The sequence below is a fragment of the Copadichromis virginalis genome, linkage group LG4 (assembly GCF_057382275.1).
Source record: "Copadichromis virginalis isolate Kocher_CV1m ecotype Utaka linkage group LG4, C_Virginalis_male_GT1.1, whole genome shotgun sequence".
Classification (NCBI taxonomy): domain Eukaryota; kingdom Metazoa; phylum Chordata; class Actinopteri; order Cichliformes; family Cichlidae; genus Copadichromis; species Copadichromis virginalis.
The window spans coordinates 26310696-26337422 of record NC_140621.1 but is presented as its reverse complement, the minus strand read 5'-3'; the positions used below and the strand labels follow the sequence as shown (position 1 = coordinate 26337422).

The 26727-nt window shown below is 40.1% G+C and overlaps 2 protein-coding genes across 13 annotated transcripts; one reads left to right on the top strand and one right to left on the bottom strand.

Moving 5' to 3' along the window:
• Positions 1-820: 820 nt before the first annotated feature.
• On the top strand, positions 821-18176 carry elavl3 (ELAV like neuron-specific RNA binding protein 3). Of its 12 annotated transcripts, none has more exons than XM_085454546.1 (8): positions 821-1285; positions 7843-8062; positions 8155-8258; positions 10277-10430; positions 10554-10782; positions 11266-11319; positions 11785-11823; positions 12602-18176. In XM_085454546.1, exons 1-8 carry the CDS (start codon positions 1277-1279, stop codon positions 12948-12950), a joined length of 1158 nt encoding a protein of 385 aa, XP_085310672.1. In that variant the 5' UTR covers positions 821-1276; the 3' UTR covers positions 12951-18176. The 12 variants fall into 12 exon arrangements, with proteins under 12 accessions (XP_085310672.1, XP_085310676.1, XP_085310677.1 ...); XM_085454550.1 differs by having other exon boundaries at positions 822-1285; positions 12623-18176; XM_085454549.1 differs by having other exon boundaries at positions 823-1285; positions 7846-8062.
• Positions 18177-18462: 286 nt separating this feature from the next.
• Positions 18463-26274, bottom strand: prkcsh (PRKCSH beta subunit of glucosidase II). Its single transcript, XM_085454545.1, has 18 exons — positions 26139-26274; positions 25787-25906; positions 25546-25662; positions 25360-25455; positions 25196-25253; positions 23002-23119; positions 22421-22550; positions 22143-22227; positions 21806-21884; positions 21629-21712; positions 21378-21542; positions 21208-21298; positions 20823-20892; positions 20522-20611; positions 20339-20413; positions 20154-20253; positions 19884-20043; positions 18463-18697 (listed from the first exon to the last, which is right to left on the bottom strand). Exons 2-17 carry the CDS (start codon positions 25872-25874, stop codon positions 19897-19899), a joined length of 1593 nt encoding a protein of 530 aa, XP_085310671.1. The 5' UTR covers positions 25875-25906; positions 26139-26274; the 3' UTR covers positions 18463-18697; positions 19884-19896.
• Between the last annotated feature and the right edge of the window lie 453 nt (positions 26275-26727).

Below are 26727 nucleotides of genomic sequence, written 5' to 3'. Positions count from 1 at the left end.
AGTGAGCAGCAGGAGGTGGGCAGAGAGGGCTGATAACTACTAAGGATGGGGATATTGGAATCGTAAAGCAAGACAAAAATCACTACCGGCCACATTTCTGATCATAAAGCAAAGAAAAAAAAAGACTATTTGGCACAGCTTGATGTGAATTACAACTGTACCTTTCTCAATTTTTAAATGAAAAGACCTGAATTAATTTGAGGGCTATCTAATTTGTTATTCCCACGTCTGCACCTGACTCTATAGCTAACCATCTGCCTTGCATATGAGATGTCCAGAAATCATCAGCCATCGTATGGATCTTAGGCTTTGTGTGTATCTGCAATTCACGCCAAATTGTGGCATAGCTCTCTAGCCTTCCTTTTTGCTTCACAACTATGAATGTGGACTGAGAAAGTCTGTTGATCTTCACTCTACATTGCTTTTATTTGGAAAGACAAAGGCCTATGGAGCGTAGTTGTTTGCTATGGTGTCAGGCAGGCCTAAATGAAGACTAAGAGAGAAAGGAAGGGGCTGTGCTGAGGCCGAAGTGAGTGCAAAGTGTGGGGAATGAGAGAGACAAGTCCACTGTCTTCTTCTGCACCCATCTGTTCTGAAAGTGCAGGTGGAGCCCTATTCACACTGCTCTGCGTGTGTGTGTGTGTGAAGAGGGGGGCAGGAAGAAAGGAAGGGCAGCGAGAAGGAGGGAGTGGAGAGATGGAAGGGCAGGGATGGAAGAGGGGGAGGACTCTCGGTGATCTCTCCTGAAGGGGATAATGGGAGACGAGCGCATTGCAATGGCTGCCATGTAGTACCCTCCCTGCACAAATAGCCAATCAGCAGCGCGCTCTGCCAGCCAGGAGGACGCATAAAAGAAGAACATTGCAGCAGAGGCACAGAAGGAGACTGCGAGAGGAGCAAGGAATTACACACAAAAAAACAGCAGAACCAGAACACCCTCCCCTGGACACACCCTGCTGAGGATCACTGCTTCTCTTTTTTTCTGAACCATCACCCACGCCACTCGGAGAGAACGCTCTCCCTCATCATCATCCAGTAGAAAAGCCCTTTCTCCTCATTTCATCCTATAGAGGACACATACAATCTCAGAGGGCTGAGATCCCTTGGCGAAGATTGTATTTTTTTCCTTTTTTTCTTTTTTTTTCTTTTAAGTTTCACTCCTGACAGAACATAAGGGCCAAATAACATAAAGGCCGAAGAGCGTATAAGAGACTCAGCCTTCAGATTCAAGACCAGTGCAAAGGAGGACCTAGATTTCTTTCATTGTACGTCAAGAATGGTTACTGTACGTATGCCTCTATTTCTTTTATATTTGTGAGGGAGATGCTGTAGCTTACATTCTATCTCAGTCCCTTTGTGTACACATGTGATGCAGCTAGTCGTAGACAGATCCATGTAACATCGTTTTTTTTACTCATGCTTTTTTTTGTGGAGATTAAAACCCAGATCTGTGGTTGTGCCAAGACATGCAGGAGTGTTGGGATTAGAGTCAAAAGTTTAAGTCCAATATGCGACGCCTTATTATTACGATAAGATTAACAATCCATACAGGCAGTTAGTAATCTCATACTGAGTGATGCGCCATGCCGGCTGCGCTCCAGCCTGCAGTCATCCTCCGCGTTGAAAGAATTCTCTTTTTCTTTTTTTCCCCTGCCATTTTCTGTAGCACACGTTTTACGTTTTAGCATCATAGCTACTACAAGTGCCTAAATGTCGCAGCTCTGGTTATAGTTCTTTCGTAATAAGCAGTCAAGATGTAGGAATCCTGCAGGGTCGGAGTGATGGAGAGGGAGAAATGCCATGAGGCGGTTCAGCGCGGGGGGAGGACGGGCTTTCTCTGCCTGGTGCAGAACAAGGATGCTGGAGACGGCTTTCTGAGACAAAACATGATGCCTCGGAGGCTGAGGGCCCATCCAGCGAGGCAAAGGGAGGGAAAAAGGGTCGAGTCACTCCGTGAGAGGGAGGGGGAGGAGAGAGATTACGCACCCATTGGTTAGCACTGAATCAGACAAAGTCCAAATTCCTCCGGGTTCTCGTTGCGATGTAACCGAGTAAATGGGCTGGAAATCTCAGAGGCCGCGACAGTAAAGGCCGCACACGGACATCTCCATTTTAAGCGCATTTCTCCGAGTTTCACAGCGCTCACGTAGGCTACAAGATGGCCATGCTTGCTCGCAGTGCGCTCGTCTCCTTTCATCCGACGAGCGCTGATAAATTAGCTTTGCTGTGTGCCGACGGTCGGATTGGGCGTGTCTCTGCTGGACCTGAGCACCCAACAAGGGCCTTGAAGCCTCAAACGACCTATTCAGCTTTTCCTCTTCAAATGCTCTGCTTGAATGCAGTTTATCCAAACAGGCGAATTAAGACCAGACACGTTTGCATAAAATTATTGAAGCAAATGAATAACCAAGAAACAGAGAATAAGCGCAAAGGCTAAAGATAAAAAGCTTAATATTGCGCGCAGGAGAGCAGTAAGTATTTATTAGAGTGAAAAATAAAAATGACCGTTAATTTAGTTTTTTGGGGATTGCGTAATTATTAATTAGAGCTTGATATATTTAAACATAATAAACTGTTCAGGCTGCTCAGTCTATGGCTAATAATAGTAACCAAAATAAATTATTTAACACTCAGAGGAAACAGGACGAGAGGCAGATAGTCCTCGAAAAAAATATAACCTGTAAGATCATTTCAAGGAATTTGAAATATTGCTCGGAAAAAGTGTGCAACACGGAGGTGCACAGGATCGATCTGATTTGTTGTCCACTTTTTGTCTCGTTTCCAATTGCACTTGTGGTTTCTCTTCGCTCTGTACGTTACCTATTGTCCTTTTGCAGGCCTAGACAGTGTCACACCGACAGTGGCTCCCCTCCACATGGTCCGCAGTCTCCCATGCCTGTACCGCAGTGCCAAGCAAATAAAAGCGTTGAGTCAGATAACCTTTCCAAGGCACTTACACAATTCAAGGACAAGGACAGTCGAGGACATCACATTAAAACCAGCTGTTTGATCTTAAGTCGCACAGATTTAAACGTGAATCTTTAAGCCTGACGTCAGACATAAAACGTTTAAACGTTTATAAGCGTAGGCTTAATGTCATTTATTTACAACTATGCTGGGTCCTAGGTCGAGACGTAAAATCCCATTCAAATAAGCGGTTAAATGCCTCCTGTTGCCCACCACTTTATATAGTTAACAACAAATAAACCCAGCAGGCCGAGTTAGAAAACATATCTTCCTCTGAGACTATAGAATTTACTTGTTTGCAAAATCCTAACACAACGACAGTGATAATTTCATAAAGAGTTAAATAATTCTATATTTTATGTGACAGTTCATTTTTTAAAAATATATATCATTGTAAATTAATTATATATAAATATATAGTGAATTCAAGAATGCTTTATGTCAAAGGCAGTTATTAAACAAATAATTAAAAGAGCCCCGTTCTAAAAGAGAAAAAGTAACCCATTTTAAAGCGCTAATAAATACTTTTATTATATTTGACCTATCGTGGCGTTTTTTAACTCGGAGCTGGTGACTGTAACAATCATTGTTCCCGGAGAGTCCTGCAGCCCCCTGGCCACCACACAAAGCGCCACTGTTTACATTAATATTCATAGCGCTGCCATAGCCTCTGCGAGAGAGAAGAGGAGGAACGGGTGGCTCTTTTGTTTGGTCGTTTCAATACGTTTATTCAGCAAATAGACGCTCCGGTTCATGAATGCCTGCAGAGCTCACAAGTCTTGGCTTTTTAAAACAGGGAGAAATAAGAGAAAAAGACAAATCGAGATTGTTGTCCTATTTTTATTTTTATTGTTTTTGCTCGTACTTCGAATTAAAACCATTAGTGTTAATAATAATGACGATTCGGTGGTCTTCGGTTGATTCACGGCCATCGCCGGCCTCAAAATGAGACCGTCCGAAAGCCACTCCCTTTTTCAGCACGCTGGATAGCGACCCGCATGCTACGAGGACTTGCAAGATTTCTCTCCTTCGCCTTTGTCTGCTGTGATTTTATCAAAGCGGTGCACAGGCGCTCCTCCGAGAGCTGAAATCTGTTAGAAATCTTTCATTTGTAGTCTGTGGAGTAAAGAATAGGATGGAGTCTGAGCGCATGGCTGACAGGAGCTGTGACTCCTGTCGTCCTGTTGTGTTACAGCTGCCACCATGATCCCTTAAGCTGCAGAGAGTGTGGCTAATGCCCTTTGTTTGGGATAATCCTGTAATCTGTGTTATTTAGAAGGCTCATTTACACTTTAGCCTTGCATTTACTTTTGATTCATGCCTTCCAGAAAAAAGAAAAAATCAAAAAGAAAAAATCTTTACATAACGCATTAAAATGTGAAATAGGTACAGGTTATGTCTTAAAAGAATAAATCTTTGTTGTGATTCTAATTCCGTGTCTATCTAAATACATTTACTGTGCATTCTGAGTGATTTAAAGATACACATAACACAGGCAGGGCAAGTGAATCTACCTATACACTGAGCTTATAATTCCCTTGCGTGACCTTTGTGTCAAAACGCTAGATGTTACATCCAAACTGTAACCTCTAATGTGGTAAATCCCATGTTATGAGCTAAACTGGGAAAGTGTTATTCTTCCGTACATTATAGCCCGGAGTCCTTTAGTGCATTTGGAGCAGAAATGAATTGGGGAAGCTGTTTATATGCATCAGAAGACAGAGAACACAGACTGCGTTTACATTTAGTCTTGTAATGCTTCTGTGTTTTGTAATTTAATAGTGTACCGTGTAGGTGGAATGTGTGCTTGGCAGTGGAGGCAAGGCTCTCGTTTGCGTGCGAGTCTGGGTTCATGTGTTTGGCAGTGGAGGCAGGACTCTTGGTTGGCGTGCAAGTCTGGGACCATGTGTAGGCGATGCTGATGCAGTACATTAAATATTAAGGGAGATCTCGCAGAACCCCAGAATAGACGAAAGCAGTCGAGGTGGGGGAACACACAGAGCTACCACAGCAAAATATTTTTTAAAAATTGTCTTTATTTGGCTTGTTTTCATTCTTTTTAGACAGTGATTCAGAAAAATGGGTAATGAAAGGCAGCAAAGGGTTTACACAATTAGGAAATCTAACTAGCCCTGGAGAGATCTTTGTATTTGTCACCAATACTTAAAAATCTCTGGAGCCACTAGCTGGAGTATGTGTATACTTACAGCATATCGCGATTATTCATGCTGTTGTGCACCCATCCCAGTAATTTCTCTATATTACACAGTAATTGGGTTACTGCAATCCAGAGTATTTGCTTATTGTTGGTGGTGTATAAAATGAAATATGACAGCTTAAAAAAAATTCTATTTGTTTCAAATAACCTCCAAGCATGCTGTTGCTCTCAGTTTCTATATGAAAATCTTAATCTCAGTTGCTGCTTGTGTCAGCCAATCTCTGAGCCCAGCCCTTTCCTCGGTGGCTCTGTGAATTATATAACTTCACACTGTTCACTGGGAATGTGTGCTCTGCCATGCTGAGGGTTATTTTCGTGGGCGAGTCAAATTTGCTCTAATATGTTTTTTGTTTTTTTCCCCCTCCCTCGAAATGCTTCTGTCATATTTGGGACACGTTCAGCTGTTTGTGTTTCTGTTAGTCAGATGCATCACATCACACAACAATGTACTAGGTTATTATTACGATGAATAACATAACCGCTTGACTCCACCTTATTTTGTCAAGACGTGCATCTCATCATTATCATTTAGAGGGGCACGCAAGTGATATTCACTTGGCATTACAGCTGGACATCAAAACCTTTGCTTGACAGATTGCTATTTTATGTCATCTGCTGTTTGTGCGTAGATGTGTGTTTGAAGTATTTTATTTTTAGGCTGCTTTAACTCTGTCACTGTGCTGCTTCGCCCCTTGTCATTGTCAATCTGACTTATATTTCCTACAAAGCCATACAATACACAGAATAAAAGGCGGACAAATGTCTAACCTGTGCGCTCTTAATGAGAACAGACACACACTCAGCCTACGGTAAGAAAGCTTTTTCAGCCATTTGAAACAATGCAGTCTTTGAGGGGCTGTTACCTGGGCAACGTGAGTCAAGGTGAGGCTCGAAGCAAGACAGACGGTCATAGAAGCAAGGGAAAAAGCAGGTTTCATTAGACAGACCTATTTAGGGGGACTAGAAAAAGAAGGAGAGCACATGAAATGACAAATACATTAAACACACAAAGGAAGAGATGAGTCCTTTTCAGTAAAATGAGTCTTAACACAGAAACAATGATATGATTTTTGTTTTAGAAGAGATGACATGAGGTTACAAGTCAATTCTGTCTGCTAACCATCCAGGTTTTTCCAATAAATTTTTTTTTAAATAACATCAATTGTCCATTAAAAGTACATGCTTCAAAGAGCTAAAGAGAAATATGTGTTCCTGTTATACTGTTTAGTGATTCAAGGACACCTACAATAAACTCTCCATCAAGCATGCAAATTTCAAAATAACTTTGAGGATTTATTAATTAAGTCCCTTTGTTGCTTCTGAGTACACTGTAAGCATCCAAGAGAAGATTCATTTAGCCCATTTGACTTGCATAACACCCACCCAGTTCTGCTGCAGCTCAATCCAGCAATCTGACATCAAAATTTACATTTTGGCCTCCACCACCACGCAAGCGTTATTTATTCAGACAATTTATGGAGTTACTGAGCTACATAAAAGCAGAAATTTTTGTACTCAAAAATATAGTGCAAAGGCACAGCAGGGCCGTGCTATAAAGGTGATCGTTTAGCGTCACGATTCAAAAACATGAACGCTCATTTATTTTGACAAGTGAAGGGAATCAAATCCAAATAAATGACTTTAGACCTTAAAAAAAATAAGTAAATGTGAGAATCATAGACTTACACATTTAGGTGGTTATTTTTAAAGCATGGTATGTGAGACTACCACAGTAATCTCATACAGCTGAGCGATCTCCATCAGTTCAGTGTAGTTTAATGTGAACAGAGTTCCTGTTTCCTATGAAGGCTTATGCTAGATATGTTTCTCTAAACACCAAGCAGTAGGTGTTGCTTGTGAGTGAGTGGGTGGAAAATAATTCAGGAAGTTTTGTTTGCGACCAAACAGATGTTCCTTGAAATCCCACGTGGCTGACGTTAAGCAAGATGGTGCACACCAGAGCAACAGAGCAGACATGAGCATAGTACTGTACACTAACCCATACCCTTACTCCACTGTCAGCTGACCACTAGGAAACACAAAGGCAGAAGAGCAAACATGTAATCCCGATTTATCTTTTAACCAAACCGTGGTATTCTCCTTTTATTGTAGCACCAAATCCATTTAACAGTGCCGCTTTCTTCCCTTTGTCCATAATCTCAACCTCTGCCACTCCTAACTCCCCCAGTCTCTTGCCAACCTCACACACACACACACACACACACACACACACACACACACACACACACACACACACACACACACACACACACACACACACACACTTCTACCATCACTATTATCCATCCCTGTGTAATGATGTAATGGTGTTTGACCCTGGAAAAGAGTGGGGGGAGGGGAGGAGAAAGGGAAAAGGGACTGTGACATCTGCAGGACCAGAGGCAGAGAGCGAGAGAGGAGGAAATATGGGGTGCAGTGGGGGTGGGTGGGGTATAATAAATCAGAGCTGGTATCCGTCTCCATTTTAGCATTGCTGATTCCTGACCTTTCCTGCTGACAGTGACAAAGTGGACAGTCTGTGTGCGTGGTTATATTTGCATTTGCAAAATGGTGTGATAAATATTATATTTATATCAGCGCCGATCACCACCATGTCTCTTTGTGAATTATGAATCTAACTCCACCCTCTTCCTCAGCAGATAATCAGCACCATGGAAACCCAGGTGTCCAACGGTCCAAGCGGAACCAGTCTGCCTAACGGCCCAGTCATCAGCACAAACGGCTCCACAGATGACAGCAAAACCAACCTGATCGTCAACTATCTGCCTCAGAACATGACCCAGGAAGAATTCAAAAGTTTGTTTGGTAGCATTGGAGAAATTGAGTCCTGCAAGCTAGTCAGAGACAAGATAACAGGTGCAACACATTGTACATGCCAAAAAATGTGATTTTTGTTTGTTGTTTTGGAGAATCCCAAACGTCATCTATATCTCTCTCTTTGTCTCCAGGACAGAGTTTGGGATATGGCTTTGTAAACTATGTCGACCCAAATGATGCAGACAAGGCTATTAACACACTCAATGGTCTCAAATTGCAGACTAAAACAATCAAGGTAAGCAGAACTGAACCAATTTTGCTCTGTTTTTTTTTTTTATTCTTCACAGCATGCTAGACAGAGAGAGGAAGTGTAGATTTTGTCAAGGGGGTTGCTGAAAGAGGCAGTGACAGACGTGACAGAGGGAGGGGAAGAAAATGGGGATGAGGGGGCAGAAGGCTAGAACAAAGGAAGTGAGAGAAAGGCTGAAAGAGGAGGAGAAAGTGGAGGTCAGAAAGCAAGGGGCGGACAGCATGCAAAGGTTATTGTGATGGAAATGTAATTAGGAAGCCTGACTGTGGTGCATGAGGGTCAGTCCAGGTTAGCCCATCTGCCTCCAATCTAGGCTAATTAGGGGGGCTCCTTTGTCCCAAAATCAGATGATGGGGCATAAAAACTGATTCTCTCCGTCCCCTGAACACAATAAAAGAAGATCAAAGATTGAAATGAACTGCAGGATTGAAAAAACGAATTTTTGAAAGAGCAGAGCAGGTGATCCTAAAACAGCTGTCCTTCAAAATGGCTTATGGCTGATCAAACAATTCGCTTGAAGTCACAGACTGTATATGCTTACTTTTTGGATAAACAGACAGACAAATCATATTTTATATTATATTAAAAGTGCACATAACCTTGTGAATTTACTTTCACTCTAGAGCAGAAGTAATGAGACTGTCATGATAATTATTACACTGCAATGTTAATCATATAAGATCATTCATATTTAATGTATCTGTACATAGATAACTTTGTCTGTAATTAACTGCTTTGTAATTTATTCTTAAATCTCAAAAATAATTCATGCGGCCATAGACCGGTTTCATCTTCCTGATTTTGGAGGAAGCTTCAATAGAAAGGGGTGAAGGTGTTAGGGTGGGGGCAGCAGTAGAAGGGTAGGGGGTAGCTCAAAGAGCAGAATCCCAATGACAGGATTAGAGGCCATATGGGCTTCAGGCACCATCTGTACTGTGGGAGCGACAGCGAGAGGGTTAATTATAGGGCAGCCTCTGTTCCCCGAACACAGTGACTCCCCCCTGACTCGTCCAGAACACCCTAATCACTCCAACACACAACCCTCCTGCTCATACAGTCCATCTGTGTGCACAATAGACACTAGTGCTTAGCAGTGATGGATAAAATCAGAACACCTGTATTCACACTAAAGATATCTACAATATATGTGTAGTACTTGTTATCACTGTTTTCTTTGTGTCAGAACAAACCAAAGAATAGTGCAACTACTTCTAAATACATTTGCATTCATTACACCATATACATGCAGACAAATAGCACGCGGGTGTGTGTGAAAACCATGTTTATATGTTATTGGGAATCTTGCAATTCTTGTGATGCAATCACATTGTTTGCTGTTTGCCTGTAGAGCTGTTCTTCCCTGGAGAATAGAGACAAAGGAAGGAGGCAGGACAGGGAGGGCAGCTCAGCCTATCTCAGACAACACTCACTCTGTCTCTCCATCACACACAAACACACCACTTTTAACAATGCACTGGACTGGACTATCTGTCACAGAAGTGCTCACGTGTTCCTATAAACACAAAAATGAGAACGTGTCTATTGCTTTTACAGCCAATTAGATCCCGCTCTGCACCACTAACTCAAAATGTTCTGAAAGTAGACCAACAGAAAACCATAAGGGATATAAACACAGATGTATTAGAAAATGACCATGCACTAATTAAGTCACTGGTGATTTCAGGAAAATATATCAACTAAGGCTGATTTTTTTTTTAAGTACAAAACAAAGCTGACACTCGGTGTGGGTAACGGTTACGGCCATTATAGCATGTCTGCAATGCTCTCATTATAACTCTGATTAAGTCCACAGACACCAAACAGACAACTGGGTCTGTAAATGTTAAACAAGGCAAAATCGCAACAATTTTTTTGGAAACTCAGTCTAGTTTTAGCTAACATGTGCCTCCAGTCAAAGTGACGGTTCTTCTTTTTTCTGCTATAAATTGTTCCAAACAAAAAACAAACAAAACACAGTGATTATGTTATATTGTGTGTTATAGGTATCGTATGCCCGGCCTAGTTCGGCTTCCATTCGCGATGCCAACCTTTATGTTAGTGGACTCCCTAAAACAATGAGCCAGAAGGACATGGAACAGCTGTTCTCCCAATATGGTCGGATCATCACCTCACGGATCTTAGTGGACCAAGTTACAGGTACTGTCAGTCAGTTTTTTGGGATAAACTATATATCAATACAGCCTGTGTCAGACCAGTCACGCTTGCAGGAAGCAACACTGATGCCAAGGTAGTAACACTGTCCTGCTTTGCTATTCGGAGCAGGCATATCACGAGGAGTGGGCTTCATCCGGTTTGACAAGAGAAATGAAGCAGAGGAGGCCATCAAAGGACTGAACGGACAGAAGCCTTTGGGTGCTGCCGAGCCCATCACTGTCAAGTTCGCCAACAACCCCAGCCAGAAGACAGGCCAGGCCTTACTCACTCAGCTGTACCAGACTGCTGCTCGTCGCTACACGGGACCCCTCCACCACCAGACTCAGCGTTTCAGGTACTGAACCTTTACCAACCTCATACCACCCGATGTATGAGTCCCTTACTAACCAACAGATAGTCTGTAAATAAATATAATTTCAAGGTCAAGTCACAGGTTATCCTGCTCTGTCGTTGAGCTTAAGCAAACTCAATAATAGCAAATCCAACTCGTAATATTGCAAGTGTGTCAGCGTTGCATTGTTTTAGTAAGACATGGAATATCATTACTGTGTCAGTAGCCAAGTCAGCAAGTTTTTCTAAACTACATCAGAGAATGGCTAAGAGTAAATGCATCTGAATATTTTTGAAGTGGCACATTCACAAATTAGTAAATGTGATCTAGTTTAACAATACAGAGAATGATTAAAGAATAAATAACAGATTGTCTGTCACTATAATACATATTAAGCTATTTTTTTTACGTTCTAGTAAAGAAGGAAATGGCAATATGGTGTCCCTCCTTCTCAATTTCTTTCTCTGACTTTCTTTTACACTGCAGTGTGATCCCTTCACTGGGAAAGGGACCCGATCCAAATAACAGCTCAAAACCAATGTAAGAAACCAGATTTTTCCCAAATACAACAAAAAAAGCAAAGTTAAATGAATGTCGCCTATACTTAATAGGCATTTAGGCATCATAATGATAGATGTTATCCACATCTATGTGGATAATTATGAATAAAAAGTTTTCCAAGGCTTCCAGCATGAAATATTTTTAAGGGACTTCACAAACTGTAGACACCCCCAGATTTGGAATGCTCACTTGCTCAGTATGAATACTTAATTTGAATAAGTAGATGTAAAATAACATATTACTCTGGAGCTTAAATAAAAACCAGCAGGCCAATTTGACACATCATCAGTTTGTGGTTGGATGGTTTGGGACTACGCTGCAGTGAAGGATGCCCTCTGGAGGCCAGCTGGTGAAGGAGCAACATGTTAACATGAAAGCCCCCCCTTCTTTGTAGATCTCATAACTAACTTCTGCATCCCCTTCATTCTCCCTCTTGCGTTGCAGACTCGACAATTTACTAAACGCCAGCTACGGAGTCAAGAGGTAAATGCCAAAGGTGTACTTTCAAAAGCATCCATGCCAAAATAAAACCTCAAACAAAGTGCCCGGAATACCACCTGCTGACTTCATCTCAAAATCAGATACTAGCCATAATTCTTAATGCCCACAACCCATTTAACCATGCTACAGAAGCAGCTGAGCCAACAAAAGACTATCTGTAATTGCATTAGGCAATGATGCAGCATTCCGACAGCAGGGTATTCTGGCATGGCTTTGTTTAACCTTTTGTTCTTTTGTTTTGATTAATAGAAATAATTTCTATGTATTTATTTATGAACTAACATTGTCAGTTTCAGTTGCTTTAATGTCCCCTTTTTTTCACCAGCATGGACATACCAGATTCCGTTTGCGTCTCCTCTGTTTGCTCCAGTTTTTGTATGATTTGATTCCAATTTGCTTTTCATCCCTCTCTAGGTTTCTGTGTTTTGTTCAATACTGTGATTTCCGTTGAACATCGTGATTCATGTGTTTAATTCTTCCAGAGGCTTTGGTCAGCAGAGAAAATGAGAAAATATGCAGATTGTGTGGGTGTCTTGTCTCAGGGCTCACAGTGTCATTTTGTATGAAAGCAGGTAGTTTGGAGCCACTGTGGTGCCCACACATATTTACCTACAAAACTGTGCAGGAGAGGGGAAGGAGATGGGGTCCCCTGACTCCATGCCTGACTACAAGCGTTAACATTTCTCAAAGATACACGCTCATTAGAGACAGTATAGAGCACTGAATGCTGTGTGGAACTTCAGAATGACACCCATGGTAGTTCTCCCACTCTCTTCCCCAGATTCTCACCCATCACCATTGACAGCATGACCAGTTTGGCCGGCGTCAACCTTACCGGTCCAACTGGAGCCGGCTGGTGCATCTTTGTGTACAACCTGTCCCCTGAGGCGGACGAAAGTGTCCTGTGGCAGCTCTTCGGGCCTTTCGGTGCAGTCACCAATGTCAAGGTCATCCGTGACTTCACCACCAACAAATGTAAGGGCTTTGGCTTTGTCACCATGACCAACTACGATGAAGCTGCCATGGCTATTGCTAGCCTTAACGGCTATCGCCTGGGTGACCGCGTGCTGCAGGTTTCCTTCAAGACCAGTAAGCAGCACAAGGCCTGAGAGAGAGAGAGAGGCTGTTGCCGCCAGCTCCTTCGACCTGCAGGGAGAGCAGCTCCCTGTGCCATCACTCTACATGGGCCTGGACTGAGTCTCTCTCACATAAATTCATAAAAACGGAATCACAGACACAGACACGCAGATACATGCACACATGCACACACACACACACGACACAAACATATCCATATGCAAGCATACACAAGTCAGAGTTTCAAGTAAACACACACTAGTGGAGTTTTTCTTTTCTCTTTACACAACATGCTAGTCCTTCCCTGTATTTGCCTGGATTGAATTAGAAGGGGTACGTAGCTGGTTTGTTGGGTAGGGGCAAGAGCGATCTATTTAGGAGACAGTCTAACGAATGTGACGGAGAATGTGTACTGAGTGCTTTGATTGAATTCAGGCAAATAGCGACAACTGATGAACAAAACGATCAAACAATTTAAGCGAACGAAATATGTGCAATTTACCCAAACTCTTACCCCACCATCTCTCCCATTATCTCGCTGGAGAGAATGTAGTCACTTTTTTTACACTTGGGCATTTTGAATCAGCAAGTTTTTTTAGATCAAAGAAAATGAAATTAAAAAACAGTGTTCTCTTATATACGTCTATTAAAATATAACTATATATTCAATATTTAAGGTGGTTATAATAGCCGAGTATGTAAGCATTTTCTAGAAACTTTGACTACTGTTTCCTGACCTGCATTAGGTGGTGCCTAGCGTAAAGGCAGTTTCTCTACCCTATCTGGGCTTGTTCAGCTCAGACCCAATATGATTTAGGTTAACTAATGAATACTGGTCACAGAAAAGAGTAGTTCGAAGGCCATCAGAATCACTTTCCCTCACAGTCTCACAACAAACAACACAATAGTACACTTATGTATCACAGAAACACAGTTCAGTAACTAGAAGATTACACATATTTAGTCCAGTAAAGCTGTATTTTTTCTAATCGGTCCTTAAGATGGATCTAATACAAGCAGACTGTCTGTGAACTTAGAGCAGAGTGGCAGGGCTCCCATGGTGACAGTGTTCATTAGTAAGTCTCCGGTGGCCATGAGAGAGAAGAGCGCGAGATGAAAAGTGTTTCACCATAACACAGCCACGTCGAAGGGAAATACCGGTGTTGTTTTGCTTTTGCATCATTTTCAGATGATTGTATTTTGCTCTGTCAGCCATCATCCGGCATGAGATCCTTTGTCAAAAGGTCAAGAGAAGACAAAGACAATTTGTTTCGATTTTAAATGCTTTTGAAAAAAAAAAGGGTTACTACTGAAAAATTGTGAACTCAACAACGGCCAAAGCAGGTCTGCTGTGAAACAACACAGATGAGCAAAAACTCAAGAGCACCGGTATTATTCTTGAGTGCATAGATAGAAGCTCCCTGAACAAATGAGGTCAAAGTTTTACATTTCAGTAGAATATATGGGTAAAAATATGAATAGAGCAGATTAAGTAAACTGCAGTTCCTAAAGACTGAGCACTTAAAGTTGACTTAGAGTCATGTCTGCGAGTGATGATATCCAGCAATGTAAAGATTATCACTGATCCAGTGAGGAGAAATATTAACAGCTCCTCCAACTTTGCTAAACGCTCCTCAGTTTTACTTTAAAACCCTTTGATTCTCACAAAAGCTTCGCAGAAACTTTGAACTCCTGCCCTATCAAGAGATGACTGCACAAAATCAACCTTGCAGAAAAGAAAGTGTCATAATTATACTTCTGTTTACAACAGAAAAGTATTTATTTATTTGCTTCAGATCTGTTTGGCACAACCACTAAAATAGCATTTCTAAAATATCCCCAACCCAACTGCATGAAGATTATTTATGGCACCCTTGATGAAACATTAAGGCCAACCTGTCCAGTTGAAATGTCTGTTAGAGCCCAGACTGATGATTTACCATGGGGGAGAGCTAATGTCTTTCAATATCAAGACAACTGCACACATTAATAGATTAAATAAGGTCAACTATATTCAAGACATTTTTGCTTTTTGCTTTTCTAAATGACGCTGTGTTAGCCAAAGAGGACGATCTCTTTGAAAGGATTACATTAGAGATAAATCTATTTTTATACATACAAAGGAACAAGACCTTGTGCTGAATTTTTACAGATTCTTAAGCTTGGAAAAATTGGGACATCGCATGGCTTTATTTTAAACCCTCTGATCTTTGCAGAGCAAGGGGGAACAAGCATGCGGTGTATGGGTGGGGATTTGGGGAGGGGGCGAAGGAACAATGTATCTCATACAAACTTAACTGTCTAACCATATCAAGATGATTGAAACCGAACCTAACAAGAACAAATTTAATGGAGAAAAAAATAAAGTTACAGGTAAACAGTTGGGGGTATAGCCAGACAGACATATCTATACTTTTGACTGCTTAGACACACATACACACACATCTCTTGTCCTGAAGTTGTGTACAGTGTTGCTTCAATGATGGTGCAGTGAAATGAAGTTCTTTGACTTGAGAATCCCAGATAAAGCTCCAATGAGCCCAGCTCATCGCCCAGCTGGCAAATTCTATAAGCTGCTTGCAAAATTAAATAAAAAAGTAAAATGCAGATTGAAACAGTGACGCAGATTCACAACTGAGATTGAGCATGAGTCTTTACGATTAGATAGATTTGAGTTTTGCCAAAGAACTGCTTTGCAAGTCAGTACAAGAAGGTTCAATTAAGACCAACTATAATATTCCCTAAGTAATTGCTGTACAAATCGATGTTATTTATTGAATAAGGACCCTCTACAATTTCAGTTATCATTACTTTTTGAATGTTTAAGTTGCGCATATCAGTTTACATTTATAAATCTTTAAATCACTAAACCAAAAGTGACAGATGCAAGCAATCCCATTTGCACATCTTTCATGCAGACACCGAATGATAAGAGGCATATCAAAAATAAATGCGATGAATCAGTCTCTCGACGAAAGAAAAACGCATCCTCCTATAATATTTCCCCCGACATTTAAATCATCCGCTTTGTCTTGTGACTAATTTATCCTTCAAAACCGTTGCACCACTTCAAATACTTACACAGGCATCTTTCAATCTGACTCATGCTGTTTCATCCCCTGAAATACTCTGAATGATTGTTCGTGGCGTGTCCAGAGCTGACCACATAAAGGGACTAATCTAGCTATTTTTGGTCATGCAATTTGAAAGAGATAGCACAGTAGGACTGAGCACTTGGTGAGACCAGTGATAGACGTTAGGAACAACCGAGATAACAGGCCACGTTGAGCTGCAGCTGGAGTTGTTTACCCAGCCATGTCCGATGTAGAACAGTCAACCCAAGAAACCAAACCCACAGTCCAAAACGACCTTTCATACACAGTCTATACGAACACCTACATCTGATGTACAGCAAAGAGCCAAGGACAATGGCAGGAAACAGTACTACACTGCTTGAGCAACAACAATAATCATTTAAAAAGACAAAAAAACTTTCCTATGGAACAGTAAGTGCAATGTGCTTTGTTTTTATATTGACTGAGAACAAATGATATATATTTTTTAAAAAAGAAATTAAATGTCACACTGAAATGGTTTGCGGAATCGTGAAAGGAGCAAAAACGAACAGACTCGTTAAGAAATCAAACAAGCAATGAGAGCTCTGATCTCAAAATTGCCATAATCACTTCCTCAGCCCCTAATTTGTGCTCTGACCATGCTAGCTCAAACTGCATCATTTGGCTGTCTTAATAGAGCAATTCTCAATGACCTTGAAAGGAATACTGTCTAATATATCATCAGTTTTAGCCCATGTCAATTTCAAATATCATTTTTCCTGTAATTTATTGATTTCATTTACATATCAAGACTCACATGTTAAATTAGTGTATTTGTGTTGTTGATGTTTCCATAGAGAACACACATGGGTCAAAGATTATGTTTGGTTGCATTGATTGGGTAAAGTTTGTTATTTTTCTTCCATTATTTAATTAGTTGCAGTTTACAGTGTATGCAGATTTTAGACTTAGTTAGATTTTTTTCTTTCAATCAATCTGTGTTCAATTGTGTTTGTAAAGTCTGTGGTAGCTTTTGTTGCAACATAAAATAATTTAAACAGAAAAAATTCAAAATAGCGCCAACAAACTTGTATTATTTGGGCGACTTTAAGCTTGTAGTTTTAACTTATTGTTAACTTAAAAACTATTTATTATGATTATTATTATTGCCTCGTATAAAGTATGTTTTGTGTATATTTATGGTTTATTTCATTATATTTGCAAGTTTAAAAGATTTTAAGTTTGCCAAAATTGTGGTTACACCATTTCGTTTCTTAAAAGGGGGACAAATAGAAAAACAGCTTTAGAAGTACGATTTGGAAACGTTCTCCATAGTCAAAGAATGCACTGCTATATTTAACTAATTGAAGTGTATAAACATACATGCTTTGTGCTAGATGTTATGCCTTTACTGCCTGTGTTCTGTTTGTCTTGTTAAATGAAAATCTTTTAATTATTTAATCTTATCACAGTCTTGTTTTTTCAACCACTCGGTGAACCCCTGAGACACGGCGCAGCCCCTGTAGCCAGGCTTTGGCCCATCTGAGGGTCCTTCAGCTAGCCAGGAAGGGAGGGATTTGATTTGATATGCTCACAAGAAGCTTTCTTGTTCATGTTGATGGTTTGATTTACAAAATGGGATATCAGGGGTTCAGTTTACATAGCTGCATTGTATACTGAGATCACCTGTATCGATTTCAATATCAATTTGTGCTTCTTGAGCCTCATTACACAATTGGAAACCTAACCAGGAGCTCCAACAAAATAGTGCAGAGCTCAGAAAAGCTACAGGAAGGTTTCCTTGGGAGTCTTTAGGTACTGAAGGGGTGAGTGGTCCTTCTGTTTCTCAACCAACTGTATTTTGTGTCTATTTATTTAGAAGAGGGGACGCAGTAACTTAGTGATGTTTTTCTTACATTTTTCCTGGAATGGTAGAACAAATCAAAAGTGAAAATGATCAAAACATTTCCGTTGACACCAATGGTCTGCGGAAAAAAATATACAAAATCTCATACTTCCAAACATGACCAAATGAACAATGTCAAAATTTAACAAAGAAAAAAAAAACCTTTCAGTTTAGACTAGGATATTTATTACTGGGATTTCAGCTGAAGACGCTTGAAGACTTTTTCATGGAATTGTTTAATTATTTGTACTTTACATGCCAGAAAAAAAAAATAAAAATAAAAGCTACAAATACAAGCGGCTCGATTTTTACTGATTGTCAAAACACTATTAAAATGTCATTTTACAATCGCATGCACATTCAGTAAGGCTGGTTTGTTGGCTTGAGTGTTTCGATAATTGCAACAATAACGCACACTGAATTATTTTTTTAAATGACACATTTCCACCAGCTCTTCAGTTAAATATTTAATAATCAATAGGATTGGATATATGTAATATATCCATATGTTTTGTGATCATAAGAAAAGTTATTTAGATTTAAAGTTTATTTCTGACAAAAAAAAAGCACTGGTACACAAAATTTAACAGCACGATAAGAAGTTTATTTCAAAATAATGGAATGACACTACAGTGGATAGAAACAGGCTCAAATAAACAGGTAGCACTGGAAGTTGGAAATTTAGATGATGCTACAGAAGTGAAAGAGAAACTAATCATTGGAATTTATCGTTAATTGTTAACCAACACCAAGGTGATGCTGCTCACAGCATGGCAACTTCATACTGCTGTAGTGACTGTGGTCCCTTGAGAACAACCTGCAAGATGGAGCACATACATGTTTATTTCAATGGCTTGTTTGCCTAAGTCATGTCTTTGTTGTTATTTAAAAAAGGAAGAACAATTTAGTCACTGATCCCTAATGGTTTCATTCCTGAGGACTAAGCATCTGCAGCACAGATGCCTCCTAATTATTGCTTACATTCGAGATGGATGCCATGTTAATGTTAGAGGATGACACATTCAAGTTTTATTTTGCTGTACCAGATCAATTAGAGATGCACCGATGTAACTGGAAATCACCAGCGTTGGCAGATACTCACCTAATTTATAGCCACTAGACAGTCAGTAACATTTATCTATAAATACAAACCAAAACTATTTTAAAAAAACATGAGTATTGGTGCATCTCTAATAAGAATCCCTATTACCATACCATTTTAAAGCACTTTAACATCAGGTATGTAACTATCAACTGTGCATCACCCACAAAATCTAAGACAAATGGCTATAAGAAATCAATTTAATTTAAGATTAACCACGCTTCATAATTTGCAGCATTACATCACTTTGTATTTCAAGAAAAACTGTATTAGATATCTGTTTACCATTTACGACATCTGTGGGCGGCTTGCGGGCAAACTTATAATTTGATATCACTATATCGCTGTGGTATGAAATGTGTGACAGTAACTGCGATTCAACAACAAACCCTAAATTACTTTCTAAAAATAAGAAATCCTTTTACAATCTGAGCTGGTAGCAATGTTTATACCTGTGACATCATTCAAACAGCTGGAAGCTCTAAAGTTCCAACTGTGTGCAGTAAAGGATGTATGCACTATTGTAAGAGTGCTGATGTGGAATACTGTAGTACCGTTTGCATTCATCTTACCCTTACAGGACATCATTAAGTTCTAGCCTTCATTAATTCTAACCCTCTTAATCACTACGATGAATTATTATGAACTTGCCTTTACCTGGATCTTGCTGCTGGCCTGCTCTTCTTCTAAAATGAAGCTTTACCTAATTCTTCCAAAAATTCTGAAATGCTAAACCTTCAGATTGTACAACATTTTCATTTGGTTAAGCAAAGAAAATATGCCAGCTTTAAACAATGCTGGCCATAAGAAACATTTGATATATAAAAGGGATGGACAGGAAGACGTGAAAGGAGGATGATACTGGTTTGCTACAAATACTCAGAAGTTGGGAGTTACTTACTAATCAAAAAGATCTAGAGTTCTTGGTGCTCATGACTCGATATTTCCAGGCTTGGGGGCTCCTGACAGACTGCAGGGCTTGTAAACTCCATCAGGTACTCACAGCGACTAGGCTCTGAGGTAGACATCACAACAGTTTCCTTCCCACATGTTAACTTAACCTAAAAGGGAAAACAACAAATTATATTGTTTCTCTGTAAAATAACAGCAATTATTTAAAGTCAAATTAAGACAGAAAAGATTAAATGATGCCTGGCTGGGTGTCACTCACTGTGGTGGATCTGCTGGGGCCTTGCCAGCAACCTGTTCCATGTTCATACTTCATTACAGAATAGATGCTGTCCTCAGGACCGGCCCATTTCCCCCAGGATCTGCACAAAGAAAATGGTGGCAAACACGGATGAGCAAAGACTCAAGCAAAGCCATGCGAAATAGAAAGAACAGATATTGTCTTACCCTAAGTTAGTTTCTGATCCACCAAACTTGGATTTCTGGGTTACCCTGTTAAATGGACACAGTCTATAGATGTACCTGAAAGAAACAGACAAACTTAGACCTTCAGAAATATATAATATATATAATAAATATTATACAAAGCATTAAAAAAAATATGTTTTTGTTTTTTTTTACAATACATACTCGCTTGTAGTCAACTCATAACACTGGCTATAGAGGTAGGCAAATTCAGAACTGGGTCCAAAGTCAAAAGAGATTTCCTTCTCAAGGTTCCTGAAACAAATACCCAATCCAAAATTAAACAGTATTTGTTTACAGGTTTCAATTACAATAACTCGCTGATTGTGTAAAAAAAAAAAAAAAAAAAAAAAAAAAAAAAAATACAAATCAATGCAGCTGTTGAAATTTAAACTCTCATTATGTTAACAAAAGCTGATTGCATTACTGGCAAAGAGGCTTCTTCACATTCAGGCTGAGCACTTACCTGATCTGATCATCTACTTCCCGGAGAGCTCTCTCAGCCTCATCAAACTCATCCCTGGCTTTCTGAGCAGCTGGGAATCAGATGCACAGACTTGAAATATACACGTACAACAAACTCACAAAAAACACACACAAACATACAAAAGGTCTGAGCAAATCATGACTTCCTCTTGATGCTTTCATATGTAATGAACTTCGTGTCATATAAAAGATACACAGCTGGGGAATTTAATTCCTTTTCTGTACAATTTATTGCAAAACATAATGAATAATTCATTTCAAATTAGAACATTAAAATGCAAACTGACATGCTTCTACATCTGTGATGAGTCAAATACTTATTGCTCAGGACAGGATGAGTCACTCAGTTTTAAACGCATTCTTACCATCAATGAGGTTCTGCGTTTCTTGGTCATAGGGAGGCATAGCTCCTTCATCATCATCCTTCTTTTCTTCAGTCCTCGCTGTAGGAGGGATCTGCAAATCAAACATAAGTTAACTCCAAAAATAACTGACTCATCCAGCAGAAGTTTGATGAAAAATTCAGTGAGCTGACCTTATAGTCATGCTCATCGCGGTCATCATCTTCATCCTCTTCATCATCATCATCTTCATCCTCTGGTATATCATCGTCAGGGTACTGATCAGATTCGTTGTCAGAGACGGGCTCGTTTATTTCCTCCCGTGAAGTTTCCTCTGGTGCTGGGGTGTCTGCGTTGGACTGATGCCAACAATATTTACATAAATTTCTCATGAAATTTACTATTTATTAAAAAAATTAAAAAAATAAAAAGTATAGCATCTTACCTCTGACATGTATTTTTCTTTGACATTACTCCAGATAGATTCAAATGCTACTGTGTCTACTTTATCCACTCCTCCCAATAGTCCCTATGCAAAACAAAGGAAAGGTTCAGATTTTGATGTGTCACAGTTTCTAAAACCCAGTAAACTTTACCAGAAGACAAACAGAATCCGTTTTACCTGCGCCTCTGCTTCTGTGAAGGAACCGTCTGCATCTGGGTCAAGCTCAGAATGAGACAAAAGCTCAGGCACTGACACACTGTGGCGTAAAAAAATATATAAATTACTTGGATAAAGACAAATGCTACAACAAATGCTAAATTACTTCAGGATAATGATCAGCCAAAGTGTATATATTAAATGGCATGTCAACCCTTTGTTTCAAAGAGTTACAATCAGTTCACGGTGTTGCTATTGTTACCAAAGTGGTCTCTATGGCATGTCACCAGCTGTTTAACTAGATATATTTTTCAGTTTGTTACGTGTCCCAACAATTCTGGAGGGTGCCAGTACTCACAAACCATCTGCATCATCATCAAGTTCAAGAAACACCTCAGCCATTCTAGCACTATCTTTTTCTTTTTGAATGAGAGCTTTTTGATCTGGGGAAAAAGAAAAAAAATTATATATGAAAATTTAATTAACAACCTTGCTATGCGTTGCGAATGAGCCATACTTGCAAAACAATCAGGATCAAACAATATTTAATATTTAGCTTAAATGACACTAGAGAACCTGTAATGTCATGCTCATTACAAACAGTAGATGGCGATATACTTTTAAATCTTAGTTTACCTTCCCAGGCCTTCAGATGGCGCTCTTTAGCTTCTCTCTCAGGCTGCTCTGCAGACTCCTTTACTGTTCTTAGAGCCTCCACCTTTGCTTCCATATCCTTCTTACTCCCCTGAACATCTCCAAGTTTGGCCTATTGAGAGAAAATTATAAAATATAACAATTTAACCTATACACAATAGCTGTGGAAAATATAAACAAATCACTATAGAAAGCAAACGATACCCTAACATTAAAATCCAGAAAAATATAAGTACTGAATGCAGCCCCAAAACAGGTCACATAGAACGCTAGTCTATTGCACGTGTGGCACTAGTAACTTAGTTAAAACTTAAAAAACAAACAAAACAAAAAAACAACAACATTTTGATACTTGAAATTATTTTGGTTTTGGTTTTTTTGTGCAATTTGTCTAATATTTGGTTTCTGAATGTGAATGTGAGTTTCTAAGAGGTAACTGATGTAAACATTTGCAAGTGTATTTTGTTAGGCACCGGCATCTCTACATCAAAATGATTATGACTAAGGATTCATGTTTCAGAGGCATACTGCAAAAGGACCACAGGTTGTTTTGTCATTCACACCTTCTTATCCTCTAGACCCATTTTGGCTTCGTGGATGAGTTGTTGTTTTAGCAGAAAGCCTTCTTTTGCAATTTCAGCCATCTTCTGCAAGCTCTCTCTCTCTTTTCGCCCAAGCTCTCTGCAAGTTAAACATCATATAAAACATTCTGAATAATAAACATCTACCGAAAACACTGAATATGTATATGCAAGTATAAGCAGTGTTGGGGAGTAACGGAATACATGTATCGCCGTTACGTATTTAAAATACAAAATATGAGTAACTGTATTCCGTTACAGTTACCGTTTAAAAAGGTGGTATTCAGAATACAGTTACTTTGTTGAAATAAATGGATTACATTTCCTGTTTCATATTGTGGCGGGTCAGGACTGTTTGGGTTTGTTTTGACAGCTATGTTTTGTTGTTCCAGGCGGCAGCGTCACGGTTGCCATGGTTACAGGGTGATGCTCTCTCTCTGCGACTGTGTTTCCTGGGTGTTGTTGTTGTTGTGCTAAGCTAATAGGCAGAATGCTACAGGCATAGCCCTAAAGAATGTAGCATCATGGGCAGTGTAGTCCGTGCTGCAGGGAGAATGGACTGCCATACCCGTTATGTGTCTGTGAGCGCGAGGAGGGAGAAAAAGGAGAGTGGAAAAGTACGAGCTGTCATCGAGCAGAAATGGGAGCTGGAAGCATGTAAATATAATAACCACTGCAGCCAAGAATAGTAGGGATGGGTACCGGTGTCCGGTGCCATCTGACATAAACGGTAGTAACCAGACCGAAAAGCAGCGCACATTTCGGTGCTTTATTTCGGTGCTTTTTTTCCTGAGCTGTGATACACTTCTAGTCAATCATTTTACGTTTCCGAGGATAGTAGGCGGGTCCAGGTACGTACGTTCTTTTAGAGCAGAGCTACAGATTAAAAATGTCCAAGGCCAAGCGGTCAAAAGTCTGGCTGTACTTCACAGCAAAATATGCAAACTCAGCAGCCTGCAACAAGTGCTTTAAGCTGATACTGTGATACTGTCAAAGGAGGTAACACCTCAAATCCGATGAAACACCTGGCGACGCATAGCGTTTTTTTAAAAGCTGAGAAATGCGCCGTATTTGATAGCTTGCTGCGAGACCTCACACCGAGCACATCTACTCCGGGTGGGTTGCCTGTTATGCAACATCCCCCAAAAACACGAAGAGGAGAGTCCTGGCCCCTAGCCCTGCCAGTGTAGCAGAAATGATGACGGATGATGATGGCAGCAGCAGCCGTTCTTCTCTGCGTGAGTAGCTTAATGTTGTTCATGTGTAATTTACGTTGAGTAGGCTAACCACGTTATTACATTAATGCATGTAAGGTGAACTAGCAAACATCGTCATAGCTACATGCAGCTGTCCTCTTGTTTGATGGCAGATACTCCCTTCACCCTGGCCAAAAAGACTAAAATGACCAAAGAAAAAGTGGAAAACAGTTAAACATGAGAGGTTTTGGACAAAGTTTGTGTTTTTTCCATTGTTTAAGCACTGCTTCCAGCCAAGAGTGATACCATATATGCCCCATAGCTGCAGAAAAGGCTAACATTGTTATCTTTTTACAAAAAACAGCTGAACATGAGAGGTTTTTGGACCAATTTTGTGTTCTCCATTCTTTAAGCACCGGTTTGAGCACCGGCACCGTTTCAAAAGTACCGATTTGGCACCGGTATCGGATAAAACCTAAACGATACCCATCCCTAAAGAAGAGTGCCTGACGAGCCCAGTTGTAAGTAAGCTATTAAGACTCGACTGTACACTGTGTTCATGTTTTCCTCCGAAACAATAAGTTCCGTTGGAGCAGCCTTTCAACGCCTCTCTCTGCCTCAAACTTGACCCAGACAACAAAGTAAAGCTATTTTTCGGCTACGAGCCCAACACGGAACCTGACGTATTAGCCAGAGGTCCCTTTACTACGGTTTGGAGCCGCGGACCTTCAGTAATAGTAATAAATCACACAGCAATAGTACATTCATGTAAAAAGTTGTAAAAAGCATGATAATATATTAAGTAATCCAAAGTATTCAGAATACGTTAGTCTCATTGAGTAACGTAACGGAATACATTACAAAGTACATTTTGTGGCATGTATTCTGTAATCTGTAGTGGAATACATTTTAAAAGCAACCTTCCCAACACTGAGTATAAGTGAAAGCAAAAATAGTTAAGAAAGTTGTATAAATCCCACCTGCATGTGTTCTGACACGTAGCACCACTGTTGTACTCATCAGTTGTGTCACAGCAGTCTGCAAAAAAAAGAATTCAAGGTGTAAACAAAATCATAGCCACACAAAAGAACAGAAATAAAAATGGTCAGCATGATTTAAAAAAATAAATAAATAACTAAATTACCGCAGATCCCATCATTGATGCGAGAAGAGGGGATGAAGGTTGGACGGAAACCTGCATTGGTGCAATGAAAGCTGCCGTTGGGACAAGCAGCAGTGCCTGAAAATAAACAGCACAGGTGCATTTAGCAGCAACTACCTAATTCAAACGTTCTATGAAAAGAGTAATCAGACTCCAGGATATACACACCTGGCTCATCAGATCCATCCTGGCAGTCACAGTAGTCATCATTTACTCTGTCAAACGGAATGGTCCGGGAGCCATCTAGGCACGTAAAGGGTTTGCCCTCTTCATAAAACTGCCGTTCTGTCGAGGTTTCAAGTTTATTTTATTAGTGCCATGAAAGCTCCGCATTACAAGTAGCTGACTACCAGAGGTTCGGTGAACTAATTGATGCGTTTTAGTCTTGTTTAAAGATATAAATGCTTACTTGACAAAGGGACACCGCGAGGACGTTGGACCTCCACCGCGGAGACTCCTACACTCAGCAACAGCAGGAGCAGGAACTGACAGGACATAATGACAGTCCACCGTGCAACGGCACCACGACCTATCGGTCATAAAAAATATACAGGTTAAACGCAGCTTCAATAGGAAGCACACCAGGAGCCATAACTTTATAAACTACAACGTGCCTGAGCTAACTGTATCAATTTTATATCCCGAGCTAACAAATCAATGCTAACTAGCACCTTTAGCTACCGCATTAACATATTACAAAATTAAAATGCTAATATAAAAACACCCTTCGAGTGTATTTCAATATCATAACGTCATATTACCTTTGCAATTCAACTAATGCGCTGAAGCCCAAACAGGACTTTATATTTTTATCTTGTTTTCAAAAGAGCTAATAGCTAAACTCTGCCACCGGTTAGCTCCGTATTGACAAAGCTCTTGCGCATGAACATGTACCCTCCCCTTCCTCTGTCATGTTTCACTCTGATTGGACGACGCTCTTATGTGGCTCCTGTGATTGGCGGAGAACGGGAAGACCCTTTGCGCTTGTCTGAAGTGTAGAGGACTCTGGGGACGCAGCCATCTCGTGTAAGAGAGGTAGTCATCACTGTTTGCACTTTTACCAATATTTAACTATGGGGTAAATAACATTTAAGCATTTATGCATTGATTTTAAACTTTCATAACACATTTATAAATCTATATCAAAAATGTCCCTACGCAATAGCCTCTCTTTAAAACCACAGTACCAGATTTAATACAAATAGGAAATCTTATTTAAATCTAGGTGTATGCATGTACCAACCTACCTGTACTAGACCAAACAGGTCCAAATAGAGGTGCATTCCAAGGTTACAATACTTACCTAAGAGTACGTGAGGGGAAAAGGAACTACTGTAAATCTTTTAAAAA

Excerpts from the sequence above, each read along its gene's own strand:
- prkcsh (XM_085454545.1), bottom strand. The coding sequence starts at position 25,874 with ATGTCCTGTCAGTTCCTGCTCCTGCTGTTGCTGAGTGTAGGAGTCTCC. Across the intron at positions 22,551-23,001 it reads TGGGTCTAGAGGATAAGAAG|GCCAAACTTGGAGATGTTCA; the intron begins GTGTGAATGACA and ends TTCTCTCAATAG. Across the intron at positions 22,228-22,420 it reads CCATCTGAAGGCCTGGGAAG|ATCAAAAAGCTCTCATTCAA; the intron begins GTAAACTAAGAT and ends CTTTTTCCCCAG.
- elavl3 (XM_085454546.1), top strand. Across the intron at positions 10,783-11,265 it reads CACCAGACTCAGCGTTTCAG|TGTGATCCCTTCACTGGGAA; the intron begins GTACTGAACCTT and ends TTTACACTGCAG. Across the intron at positions 11,320-11,784 it reads AATAACAGCTCAAAACCAAT|ACTCGACAATTTACTAAACG; the intron begins GTAAGAAACCAG and ends CTTGCGTTGCAG.